Here is a 12,907-nt window from a genome sequence, read left to right on the forward strand (position 1 = left end):
CAGATATGCCTCAGATGGTAAAAAATGCTACATATGTTGTAAACGGTTGTTTGAAGAAGAAATGCTCAGTGGACAGGATAACCATCGTATGGCATTGTAGGGTATTAGTAGCTAAAATGCTAATAATACTAGAAAACTGAAGATTTACATTTACCCCATTTTCTCCCCGATGCTCTTATTGTGACAGGGCTGGAGAGATGGGGAACACACTTCCTGCGCTTCAGAGAGCACAAACAAACAGAGGAGAAGGACAGGCTCATATGAGAGCAGAAACACACAGAGGAGAAGGACAGCCTTGTATCAGAGAGCACAAACAAACAGAGGAGAAGGACAGGCTCATATGAGAGCAGAGACACACAGAAGAGAAGGACAGGCTCGTATCAGAGAGCAGAAACACACAGAGGAGAAGGACAGGCTCGTATCAGAGAGAAGAAACACACAGAGGAGAAGGACAGGCTCGTATCAGAGAGCACAAACACACAGGATAAGGACAGGCTCGTATCAGAGAGCACAAACACACAGAGGAGAAGGACAGGCTCGTATCAGAGAGCACAAACGAACAGAGAAGGACAGGCTCGTATCAGAGAGCACAAACACACAGAGAAGGACAGGCTCGTATCAGAGAGCACAAACACACAGAGGAGAAGGACAGGCTCGTATCAGAGAGCACAAACACACAGAGCAGGACAGGCTCGTATCAGAGAGCACAAACACACAAAGAAGGACAGGCTCGTATAAGAGATCACAAACACACAGAGGAGAAGGACAGGCTCGTATAAGAGATCACAAACACACAGAGGAGAAGGACAGGCTCGTATCAGAGAGCACAAACACACAGAGGAGAAGGACAGGCTCGTATCAGAGAGCACAAACACACAGAGCAGGACAGGCTCGTATCAGAGAGCACAAACACACAGAGAAGGACAGGCTCGTATCAGAGAGCACAAACACACAGAGCAGGACAGGCTCGTATCAGAGAGCACAAACACACAGAGAAGGACAGGCTCGTATCAGAGAGCACAAACACACAGAGCAGGACAGGCTCGTATCAGAGAGCACAAACACACAGAGAAGGACAGGCTCGTATCAGAGAGCACAAACACACAGAGCAGGACAGGCTCGTATCAGAGAGCACAAACACACAGAGAAGGACAGGCTCGTATCAGAGAGCACAAACACACAGAGGAGAAGGACAGGCTCGTATCAGAGAGCACAAACACACAGAGAAGGACAGGCTCGTATCAGAGAGCACAAACACACAGAGAAGGACAGGCTCGTATCAGAGAGCACAAACACACAGAGAAGGACAGGCTCGTATCAGAGAGCACAAACACACAGAGGAGAAGGACAGGCTCGTATCAGAGAGCACAAACACACAGAGAAGGACAGGCTCGTATGAGGGATTTGGGATCAGACGTGCTCTCCTGTGCTAACAGCTGTAGCGCATTAGCGGCGGGACCCCGGGTCAGCAGCGGCTCAAAGCGCCGTGCTCAGTTTTACCCCGCTGACTCAGCGCTGGCGCATCCGCGCTGGACCTCACCGCTAAGGCCCGCAGTTCTCGCCAGACCCGGACTTCTGGGAAAAGCCCCACGGGCCCAACATAACCCAGAGTCCGGTTTCTCCGCAGCGGTACGGGGATGATCCCGCCGGCTTCCCGTACTCCAGCACAGATTAGCGCTGCTGATTCCACAAGGGCAGGTCGCGCATTCCCTGTGTCCCCCTCCCCACCACAGCATGGCCGCCGCCAGGAATCCATGGGCTTACAATCCTGCGCTGCCTGGAACTCAAAGCCTTACCGCCAATCCTGTACCACCAGCTCCAATACCGCCAATCCCACTGAGACTGGAGGGAGGGCATCGCTGGTGTGGCCGAGGGTGGCACTAAACGTCCACATCAAAAAAAACCTCACCCTTTCTTCCTGGGGGAGGGGGGCTGGGGGGGGCGGGGGGTCGTTTGAGTGACGGTACGGCTCTTTGGCGATGGCGGGGGAACGCGATGACCTTGGCGCAGGTGCGGCCCCTCGCCCGTCTCACCTCTTGATCTTGCCGATCTGCTCGCAGAGGATGGACAGGTACTGCGTGAGCTTGACCATGGCGACGATGAGGACGCCGCCCCCCAGCGTGCAGGAGGGCCAGACGAGCGAGTGGAAGACGGCGCCGCGGCCGTACAGCCGCGTGAGGAGCGCCGCGTCCCGCCGCTCGCCGGGGTCGTAGAAGCAGAGCAGCCGCGGCTGCGTCTTCAGCCACTCCGACACGTTGAGCATGACGCCCAGCATCGCCACGGAGTCCCTCCGGCACCGGGGCACGTAGAAACACTGCAAACAGCACACAAACGCACGCAGCACACAAACGCACACAGCACACACCCATTAGTGCAGTAACACACATTCATTTCCTGTTAGCTGCTCAGTTAGCTACCTGTTAGCTACTCAGTTAGCTGCCTGTTAGCTGTTCGGTTAGCTGCCTGTTAGCTGCTCGGTTAGCTGCCTGTTCTTGTGTAAGCACGCATGTAAGCACACGTGTGTGTGTGTGTGTGTGTGTGTGTGTGTAAGCGCACGCATGTGTGTGTGTGTGTGTGTTTGTGTGTGTAAGCGCACGTGTGTGTGTGTGTGTGTGTGTGTGTGTGTGTGTGTGTAAGCGCACACGTGTGTGTGTAAGCATGCGTGTGTGTGTGTGTAAGCGCACGCGTGTGTGTGTGTGTAAGCATGCGTGTGTGTGTGTGTGTGTGTAAGCGCATGCGTGTGTGTGTGTGTGTGTGTGTGTGTGTGTGTGCGCACGTGTGTGTGTGTGTGTAAGCGCAGGTGTGTGTGTGTGTAAGCGCATGTGTGTGTGTGTGTGTGTGTAAGCATGCGTGTGTGTGTGTGTGTGTGTGTGTGAGTAAGCGCATGTGTGTGTGTGTGTGTGTGTGTGTGTGTAAGCGCACGCGTGTGTGTGTGTGTGTGTGTGTGTGTGTGTGTGTAAGCACGCATGTGTGTGTGTGTGTGTGTGTAAGCACGCGTGTGTGTGTGTGTGCGTGTGTGTGTGTGTAAGCACGCGTGTGTGTGTGTGTGTGTGCGCACGTGTGTGTGTGTGTGTGTGTGTAAGCGCAGGTGTGTGTGTGTGTGTGTGTGTGTGTGTGTGAGTAAGCACGCGTGTGTGTGTGTGTGAGTAAGCGCATGTGTGTGTGTGTGTGTGTGTGAGTAAGCACGCGTGTGTGTGTGTGTGTGTGTGTGTGTGTGTGTGTAAGCACGCGTGTGTGTGTGTGTGAGTAAGCGCATGTGTGTGTGTGTGTGTGTGTGAGTAAGCACGCGTGTGTGTTGGGGAGACGCAGCCCCGCTCGCTGCCCCGCTCTCACCTCGGGGCTCTTGTCCTGGGCCTCCTCGTTGTGGGACAGGCGCAGGACCCTGCCGGACGCGTTCAGCCGGACGAACACCTGCAGGCAGGGGTAGCTGGCGGGCCGGCGGCAGTCCGAGCCGCAGCTGTAGGTGCAGTTCACCTCCGCCGTGATGCTGGAGTTCAGCACAGTGCAGCTGGACTCCGCCGTCCACTCACTGCACAGAGAGGAGAGGGGACAGCCAATCACTGAGCGGATCGCTGCATTTACACACACATTCACACACACACACGCACTCACTGCACAGCACAGAGAGGAGAGAGCCAATCACTGAGGAGATCACTGCATTTACACACACGCTTACACACACACTCACACTCACTGCACAGAGAGCAGAGGAGAGAGCCAGTCACTGAGGAGATCACTGCATTTACACACACACACACTTACACAGACATTACACACGCTCACTGCCTCCCAGAATGACCGGCTCATTCCCTAATTCGTACAGATCCATAGCTCCAGACATGCTACAGCAGGATGTAATTTCACAGGAAAAGCAGAAGGCAAGCCCATGTGACTCCAAACGGCTTCAGGAACATTATTTCCCAACACACAAACACTGACCCTTCCTCCCAAAATAGCCTGTTCTTTTCCCTCATCTAGTTCACACAGATCAATGGCCGCAGAATGTCCGCCAAATTATATAATTTCACAGAAAGTACAGAGGTGTGGGTTCACTAAAAGCATCAGCGCAGAACTCAGTCACTCAGCGATGCAGTGAGAGAGCATCGCCACTGAAGGACAGAATTACCTAATTGTTCAAACACGCATGGTGCTCTGTTCAAATAGTTTCCTTTCATACGGTCAGTAGTCTGGACGTTTTACTGGTTCTTTAAGTTTTTCAAATAACTAATTGACTCATGGCTTATTGAGACCAAGCTCGAGATTTTGAGGAGGGGGTCTCTCCTGTATGAGGAGCTCTAATCAGAGACGGTATCTCCTGTAAGAGGAGCTCTAATCAGAGACGGTCTCTCCTGTAAGAGGAGCTCAAATCAGAGACGGTCTCTCCTGCAAGAGGAGCTCTAATCAGAGACGGTCTCTCCTGCAAGAGGAGCTCTAATCAGAGACGGTCTCTCCTGCTAGGAGTCCTAATCAAGGAGTTGTTTGTTTTATATAAAATGGTGGTAAATAAGAAATCATGACTTTTGTGTTTTATATATAAATCAAAGCCACGCTAAGCGCTGCACTTTCCTCGTAAGCTCATCACCAGTAAGAGTGTTTTATCAGCCTGGGAGCCAAACTGCAGAACATATTTTACTGTAATACAGTCTCTTATTACCCTAATGTCCTCGCGGCAGACCATGCAGATGAAAATGCTTTTAGGAACATTCAGATTTACGCTGTTTACAGGGTAAGGGCCTGGGGAAGGAGGAGGGGAGCTGGTGCGTGCGCGAGGCTCGGGGAGGCTTTGAGCGGCTTGGTTTGGTTTCTCCCTCGCCTGGTTTCCTCCCAGTGACGCTGTGACATTGTGCACAAGCCAAAAGGTGATTTAAGGAAGCTTAATGAATAATTTCACTAATCTCAGCTGCAGGAAAGCTGTGACCGACAAAGGCACTGGGTGTAAAAGTGTGTCAGGGAGTGTGTAAAAGTGTGTAAGGGAGCATGTTAAAGTGTGTCAAGCTTTATTCAGAGAAAACTATGAAAAGTGCTAAAATCAGAGACCCAGCAGGGGACCTGCAGGCCCTCAGCACCTAAATGAATCAAACAGCACACCTGGAGTTATTTCCTGTTTGTCTGATGTACTTATCAAAACTGATATTATTAAATTCACACAGTTAAGCTGAAAGAATTAATTAAGTATCCAACAGGAAGAGAGGGAAGCAACCCAGCCTCACAGCAGTAAGGGTAACAGAGTTCAGAGTCAGGAAGTTAAGATTATACTTTAGCTCCCCGTCACCATTAAACCATTTACCTGTTACTCCAACACCGACCCCAGTGGCCAGCGCAGGATGGGCTCCCTCTCTACAGCCGGCTTTCTCCTGAGATTTCTGCCCACTGCGGACTTTTCCCTCACCACTGTGTGAGTGTTATTCTGCCCACTGAGGAGTGTAACCTCATTTGCTGGTTCAGACTCAGCCTTCCCCAATTTTTATTCTTTACCTCCCCCCCCCACCCCCAGCCCACCCTACCCCACCTCATTTTCTGTAAAGCATCCCTTGTGACAGTGTCTCTGTAAAAGGTGCCCTACAGATTGAAATGAAACTGAGCTGTATGTGTCAGAATAAGAGCGCAGTGGTACCTGTCAGAATAAGAGCGCAGCATAGTGATTCCCAGCACAAAGTACATCATGACGGAGCAGAGGATCATGGCCAGGCCGAGGAGAATGGCCCGGTCCTCCCCCGCTTTCAGTGCAGTCACCGTCCTCCTCTTATCCAGAATATCATACCCCCGGATCTTCTGGTAAATCGTCCTGACGAATCAAACGCAAGTAATCACGTCACCTGGAGAACTCATTCATGTGAACAGAGCAGGAACAAACATAAACACAAATAAAGTCATTAAGGCCGAACCCCTTTGATTAAAACCGTACAACTGTCCAAACAGCACTGAAATGAATATTACACAATAGACTGTTACCCAAGTGTAAATCAATCCAGTGGAAGCAATAACAGGAAGACAATGGGGTTTGGCAGTAAATATTTGTAATCTAATCGCCTACACCTTTATGTGCTCATAACAAGTATATTCTGTATGATATGGATTTCTTCATTTTGTTTAAAGTTGGTTTTGTTTTTTTCTTTGATAAGCTTTTTCTGTTTCATGTATTCTGACAGTTCTCCATTTTTTCAGAAACTATTTAAAATGTTAGCATTTTTAAATGTGAAAAAGACATTTTTTAAAGCAGGCAATAAAAGACATAAATAGCACGTGATTTAAGCAATTATTTTATTGAAGAGTATATTTGTTACACTTCCTTTAATGGAATATAACGCGATCTTCATTACAATACAGCGAGAGCGAGAGAGAGAGAGAGAGAGAGAGAGAGGTAAATCCTACAGCTGCACATCGTGAACTAATTTGGTTCCCACCGCACCATTTTTCAAACGGCAGCAATTAAGAGCGCGTGCATTATCAATACTGCGTTGCCTTGGAAATATAACAGCGGAAATGCGCAACATGTATTTCCACTAAAAGTAACTTTTCTCGCGTTTAACCAAATTCCCAGTTAATTTTAGCAAGCTCTCCTAGCAAGTCGCCCCATCTACACTGGAATTGATTCATAATTTCACTCCGAAGGTAAAAAGGAATTTAAGGAAAAGAGAAAGCACTCATGCTCTTTTAGTGACCCCGAAGGCTAGAAACTGGAAGTTTACAAATACATCATTTTTTTATAATTCAGCTTTAGCCGGCGCCTTTAAACGATAACTGTAAAAAAATTGTGCGCGTTACCTTACCTTCTCTCATGACCCGAAGCCTGTGCCCCTTTGCTACCGGCCCAAAGGAACATCCTCCCGGGCGAGCCACCACGCCGCCTGGTCACAGAGGAGGTCCGAGGCGGGCACTGGAAAGACGTGCGAGAGACACTTTCAGTGACCCATACGGTCCGCGCCCGCCCCTACTGCCACCGGACGACTTCTCCCAGCAGAGACACGGTAAGGCTCCTGTCCGTTTGAACTATCCCGTTTAAACTGTACCAGTACACGCACGATTCGCCACGCGTTCGCTCGCATAAGCCTGGAGAGATTTTCCCTTTCGCTGTGGTTACGGCAGGAATCCCCCGGCCTCGTTTCAGTCTCAGTTCAAATAGGAAAGCCAGCCCACGAGGTGAGAGAATGAGCGGCTCTGTCCGCCGAAAACAGCCTCACAGCACACCCCTCGCCGTGCGTCAAACCCTGGTCACAAGGCACTAATTTCCCGCCTGCTCGTTTGTTATTGACTACACACAAGTGCGGAGCGGCCGGGATGGTGTGTAATGATTAGGCTCCCTGCAGCGGACTGGGGCGGCATTGATCCCTTCCGACAATTGAGCAGTTAGCAGCGAGCACTGTTTGAATTCCCCCTCTGAGCCGCTGCTCTGATTGGTGCTGATGGAGAGCCTCCTAGCAACGTGGCAACACAGGTGTTCCGCGGCCGTGACTGACTGCTCGTGCGCGCTGGGGAGATGGAAGGCGCTTCAGTCGCATTTCTCCGTCACTGCAGCATCGCTTAACTCTTTAGTCTGGCGCCTGTCGCCTGCACAGGGGCTGTTTACCCGTCTGTTGTTTAGTAGGTACTGTGAAGGTGTCATACTTTTAAACCTGTGCTGTTTGTGGTCTGGAGAGGGTGGCATAGGCTACCTTACCAGGTCTGAATGAGGTATACCTTCATTCCGCACAGACTCCACCATTACACTATTCTGAGCTCCATTGTTTAGTTGATTAAAGTCTGTTCCCTTTTGTTGAGTACGTGCTCAGAAGCATTGCGTGGTTTTGTGCAGAGCCAGGGGGGAGAAATGGAATTCTGTGGTAATTATGAGGGATTTGCTGGCTTTGACAGGCAGCAGTAAATCGCTGTGATTCGGCCTTGCAGGAAACTGTGGTGGACATCGCAGATAAGGGAGCGGTTCCTTTGTGGTCGCCAGCGTGATGGTGTAGCAGGCATCCGCAGGGAGAACATTAAAGATTTAAGCTGCGGGCCGGTCGCTTCTGCTGTGCTGATTGACAGGCAGACTGTGCCTGTGCTGGAGCGGGTTAGTGTACTGCCCGTCTCATTTAGAGACCCCCTGTGCTGAACTCTGATTTACAGCACAGAGTCGTTTAGTTTAAACTAACCAATGAGACCGTTGTGAAAGTTAAGAGTGTGCAGCTTTCTGTGGGGGGCCTGATCAAGAAGAGCGTTTATGCCAAGTCTTTGGGCTGGCTGTGGGGTGGGGTTTGGGGCTGTGGGGTTGCGCTGTGGGTTTGGGGCTGTGGGGTTGGGGGTATGGGGTTTGGGGCTGTGGGGTTGGGGCTGTGGGGTGGGGTTGGGGCTGTGGGGTTGGGGGTATGGGGTTGGGGCTGTGGGGTGGGGTTGGGGCTGTGGGGTTGGGGGTATGGGGTTGGGGCTGTGGGGTGGGGTGGGGCTGTGGGTTTGGGGCTGTGGGGTGGGGTGGGGTTGGGGCTGTGGGGTTGGGGGTATGGGGTTGGGGCTGTGGGGTTGGGGGTATGGGTATGGGGTTTGGGGCTGTGGGGTTAGGGTTGTGGGGTAAAGTTCATTTACACTATCATAAAGAAATTACGCTTATTTTTCTGTACTCGGTTAACATTTTGAGACACATTGCTAGCACTGAGAATTTATTCTGCATTATAGATCCAGTTTGGACACCTCATATGTATGAGTACTGCATATGGACTCTGAATAACAGCCCCCCATAACTATTGAGCAACAGAATGCGTATTTGAATGCCGAAGCCATACTGATGGTTTAAATATAGAGCCGAGCAGACAGGTTTTAGACAGGTTTTTAATATAATGATTTGGTAAATAGGTGTCATTAGTGGGGCCCTGGGGATGGACGTGCGCTACGCTGTGGAGGGAGTGCCAGCGAGTCGCCGCGTCTTTAGCTGAGTGATGTTCTAACACTCCCGTCTGGTGCCCTGACACACTGAAACGATAACAGATTATTTATCTGACACACTGAAACGATAACAGATTATTTATCACTGATCACACAACTGGCGGCTGGAGCGGGACCAAACCACCCCGAACCCCCACCCCCCCCACCCCTCCACCCCGTGGGGGGAGGCCGCGCTCCCGCATGCAGTGACAGGAAGGAGCGCGCGGCTACGGCTACATGCTTCCTGTCTGTGGGGTACAGCGCCCTTTCACAGCGTCACCCTCTTACTGCAGGTGGGAAACAGCACAAGACGGAAGATTCACAGCGTCACCAACCCCCTCCCCCCCCCCAAAACGTATCCAGGGCCTCTCATTAGCAGAACCGCCCCCTCATTAGCACCCTGTTCCCCGATCACCTCAAATATTCAACACGCAATTACACGCCTAATCGTGTGTGAAATTGTAACGCTAATGACATAATCACAGAAGGTAAACTCATATGGACGACTCTATTGATGAGGTTCAAAAAGTACAATAAAAGTACTTTCAGTCTCTTGTTTCTTAATGTTTTATACTTTAAAAAAATGATATATAGATTTAAAGAAAATGTCACCAACTTTACGTGATGCTCTCCTGATATGGTGAAAGCGGAGTGCCTGTGTAGCAGCATCTGAGTTACGGCTTTGGCCAGTTCAGTTAAGCAGAGTGAGCCGAATGTGAGCAGCAGCCTGGACTCTGCATCAGACACAGACACTGTACTGCCACAAGGGGGCGCTGTACCGAGTCCGGCTTGGGCTCAAACTGTACTGCCACAGGGGGGCGGTACTGAGTCCGGCTCGGTCTCAAACTGTACTGCCACAGGGGGGCGGTACTGAGTCCGGCTCGGTCTCAAACTGTACTGCCACAGGGGGCGCTGTACCGAGTCCGGCTTGGGCTCAAACTGTACTGCCACAGGGGGGCGGTACTGAGTCCAGCTCAGTCTCAAACTGTACTGCCACAGGGGGCGCTGTACCGAGTCCGGCTCGGGCTCAAACTGTACTGCCACAAGGGGGGCGGTACCGAGTCCGGCTCGGTCTCAAACTGTACTGCCACAGGGGGGCGGTACCGAGTCCGGCTCGGTCTCAAACTGTACTGCCACAGGGGGGCGGTACCGAGTCCGGCTCGGTCTCAAACTGTACTGCCACAGGGGGGCGGTACCGAGTCCGGCTCAGGCTCACAGCGGTACTGCCGGGGGTGGGGGGTGGGGGTTTCGGGGAGGGGGGGAGCATGCATAATTAGACACCACATCCTCACTCAGCCTGTGAAACTAATTGACAAATAATTACACAACTGCAAAATGCAATTTCCTCCTGTTAAAATAAGGTGATTTATGAGTAATGCTTTCTGGAGCTACATTACTGTTAGCTCAATGATGCCGTTTATAATTGGCTTATTTTCCTCTCTAATTGCAGTACCTCATATGCAGTGTTATTTATGGCTGCCATGGAAGCTAAAACAGTTTTGTCTGTTTGCTTTGCTGTTTCCTGTCGCAGATTTACACACATTTCTGTATTTATGAAAATATTCAGTTACTGTTGTGGAGGACTACAGTTCCACAGCCTCCCATGATCAGATATTAGAGACAGAATCCCATGTGAAAAACAATCACTTTAAATTCTACTTTAATTATACTTCAAGTTTGATACAGTATAAAGTATATTTGAATTATGCTATGTTACAGGGGTGTCCCACTGAATCCCAAGTGGGCTGCAGTGTCTGTGGGGTTTTGTGGTTTCCGTTCAAATCTCAAGGCCTAAATCAGCGGCTGAACAAGGTGTGTGGATTCCTCAGCTAATCAGTGATTTACAGTAAAAGAAAGACTGTGCTAAGAACACCCCAAAACCTGCAGACACAGCGCCCCCTGCAGGACTGGAGTTAAACCTGCAGCCACTGCGGCCCTGCAGGACTGGAGTTAAACCTGCAGCCACTGCGGCCCTGCAGGACTGGAGTTAAACCTGCAGCCACTGCGGCCCTGCAGGACTGGAGTTAAACCTGCAGCCTCTGCGGCCCTGCAGGACTGGAGTTAAACCTGCAGCCACTGCGGCCCTGCAGGACTGGAGTTAAACCTGCAGCCACTGCGGCCCTGCAGGACTGGAGTTAAACCTGCAGCCGCTGCGGCCCTGCAGGACTGGAGTTAAACCTGCAGCCACTGCGGCCCTGCTGGACTGGAGTTAAACCTGCAGCCGCTGCGGCCCTGCAGGACTGGAGTTTGATGTCTGTGCTCTATTTTATCACGTTTTCTTACACAAGAAATACTGTTTCCCTCCCTGTGAAGCCCCGGTCCGCTCTGTGTGAATAATGACTGCAGAAAGATGTGCATTCCCACATGGTGCAGGAGAATGAACAGTATTCATGCTCCTAGTCTTTCAGATACTGATCCAGTTAATCGATTTGAAATTCCTGAGTCAGATATCTCTCATTGTTTGAGCATTGCCCCCCCCCCTCCCCCAGCCCCCGGTTGCTGTATGTGATTGTGAAGGAAACACGGTCATTGCTCAGATATAGTACATGACTCACATTATTTTCCACTGTGGAATTTTCTGAGTGGATTTCTAATTAAAGAGGACTCTCAAGCTTTGCAATCTCCATATTTTTGCATATTTATTTATTTTCCAGCTTTTTACCCAGGATAATTGAATACACAGAGCAGTTTCTGTGTGTGTTTGCTGGCTGTCAGGATCAAGCAGAAGTAATTATGTTATTTTCGGGTCTATTACACTAATGAGAGTTTTATTATGGGATGTGTGAGAGTTTTATTATGGGATGTGTACGCAGTGGCACTCGGACGGGATGGAGCGTTGCCGGGGTCCCCTGGTGTTCTGCGCGGAGCTGCTGGGGACGCTTCCGTTTCACTTGCGTGTGCGAACGCAAACATCACCTGTGCACCGCACCTCCCCGCAGTTACTGCCTGATTTAAGACCGCTTTTCCACCGTCTGTTCATTACAGATCATTTGACGCTGTGTTATTACATTAACTTAAAGTCTTTAATTGCAGCGTCCCCTGTTTAGTTTGCTAAGTAGGTGATTGATATTAATTAATGGAATGTATTTGAAATGTGCTCAGTTCACTTGGGTTACGTGTCTGCGGATAATGTTAGCTAACAAACAGCCAGCAGGCTACATGGCTTCCAAACACACCTGTAGAGCCCGTTACACACACACACACACACACGCAGTCTGTAGAGCCCGTTACACTCACACACACACACACACACACACACAGTCTGTAGAGCCTGTTACACACACACACACACACACACACACAGTCTGTAGAGCCTGTTACACACACACACACACACACACACAGTCTGTAGAGCCCGTTACACACACACAGTCTGTAGAGCCCGTTACACACACACACACACAGTCTGTAGAGCCCGTTACACACACACACAGTCTGTAGAGCCTGTTACACACGCGCACAGCGCTGTCTGTTTGCGTCTCACAGCGGGTCAGATTCAGAGATGCAGCTGTCCTCTCCTTCATGCGCTCTACATCCAGGAGATGCTTGTTCTGTGCTGCGGCCCACAGAATCACAAGCACAGCATTGATAACACGACACCTGGCAGCAGTAGAGGATCTCGCTTGCATTGTCATTCAGTTATCACTGCATTGCTGACTGCAAAAGTTTGTTGAATAACCGATGAGAGTGAGAGAGAGAAATGGAAATGATAAAACTACAGCCTATTTTATTACAAACGTAGAGTTATGAGCAAGAAAGACTAGCAGCTTCAGTGACAGCGATGATCGTGTCTGCACAAGGGCTGGAGTCGAACTGGCCGACTCATCCATCAACCAATCAGATACTCGCAATCAAAATATATGTAGGAATTTGTGTTTGCCAAAGGACTGCAGGGCTTTAATTAAAAGGAAAGACCCGAACTACAGATGCGCTTTATCACAATATTCATTCTTTAATCACAACAAAAAAAAATCTCCCTGATTGAATTCATTGTCCCAGGACACCTCGGCCTGCCAGT

The 12,907-nt window shown here is 50.3% G+C and overlaps 1 protein-coding gene and 1 long non-coding RNA gene across 2 annotated transcripts; one reads left to right on the forward strand and one right to left on the reverse strand.

The window, feature by feature from the left end:
- Positions 1-1,993: 1,993 nt before the first annotated feature.
- si:ch211-247n2.1 (calcium-activated potassium channel subunit beta-2) lies at positions 1,994-7,506 on the reverse strand. The gene is made up of 4 exons (XM_035413118.1): positions 6,771-7,506; positions 5,615-5,785; positions 3,334-3,529; positions 1,994-2,314 (listed from the first exon to the last, which is right to left on the reverse strand). Exons 1-4 carry the CDS (start codon positions 6,821-6,823, stop codon positions 2,030-2,032), a joined length of 705 nt encoding a protein of 234 aa, XP_035269009.1. The 5' UTR covers positions 6,824-7,506; the 3' UTR covers positions 1,994-2,029.
- Positions 6,481-10,833, forward strand: LOC118225085. Its single transcript, XR_004764764.1, has 3 exons — positions 6,481-6,612; positions 6,818-6,968; positions 10,609-10,833. It is a non-coding gene; the product is annotated as an uncharacterized LOC118225085 (long non-coding RNA).
- Positions 10,834-12,907: the final 2,074 nt, after the last annotated feature.

This window comes from Anguilla anguilla, chromosome 4 (assembly GCF_013347855.1).
Source record: "Anguilla anguilla isolate fAngAng1 chromosome 4, fAngAng1.pri, whole genome shotgun sequence".
Classification (NCBI taxonomy): domain Eukaryota; kingdom Metazoa; phylum Chordata; class Actinopteri; order Anguilliformes; family Anguillidae; genus Anguilla; species Anguilla anguilla.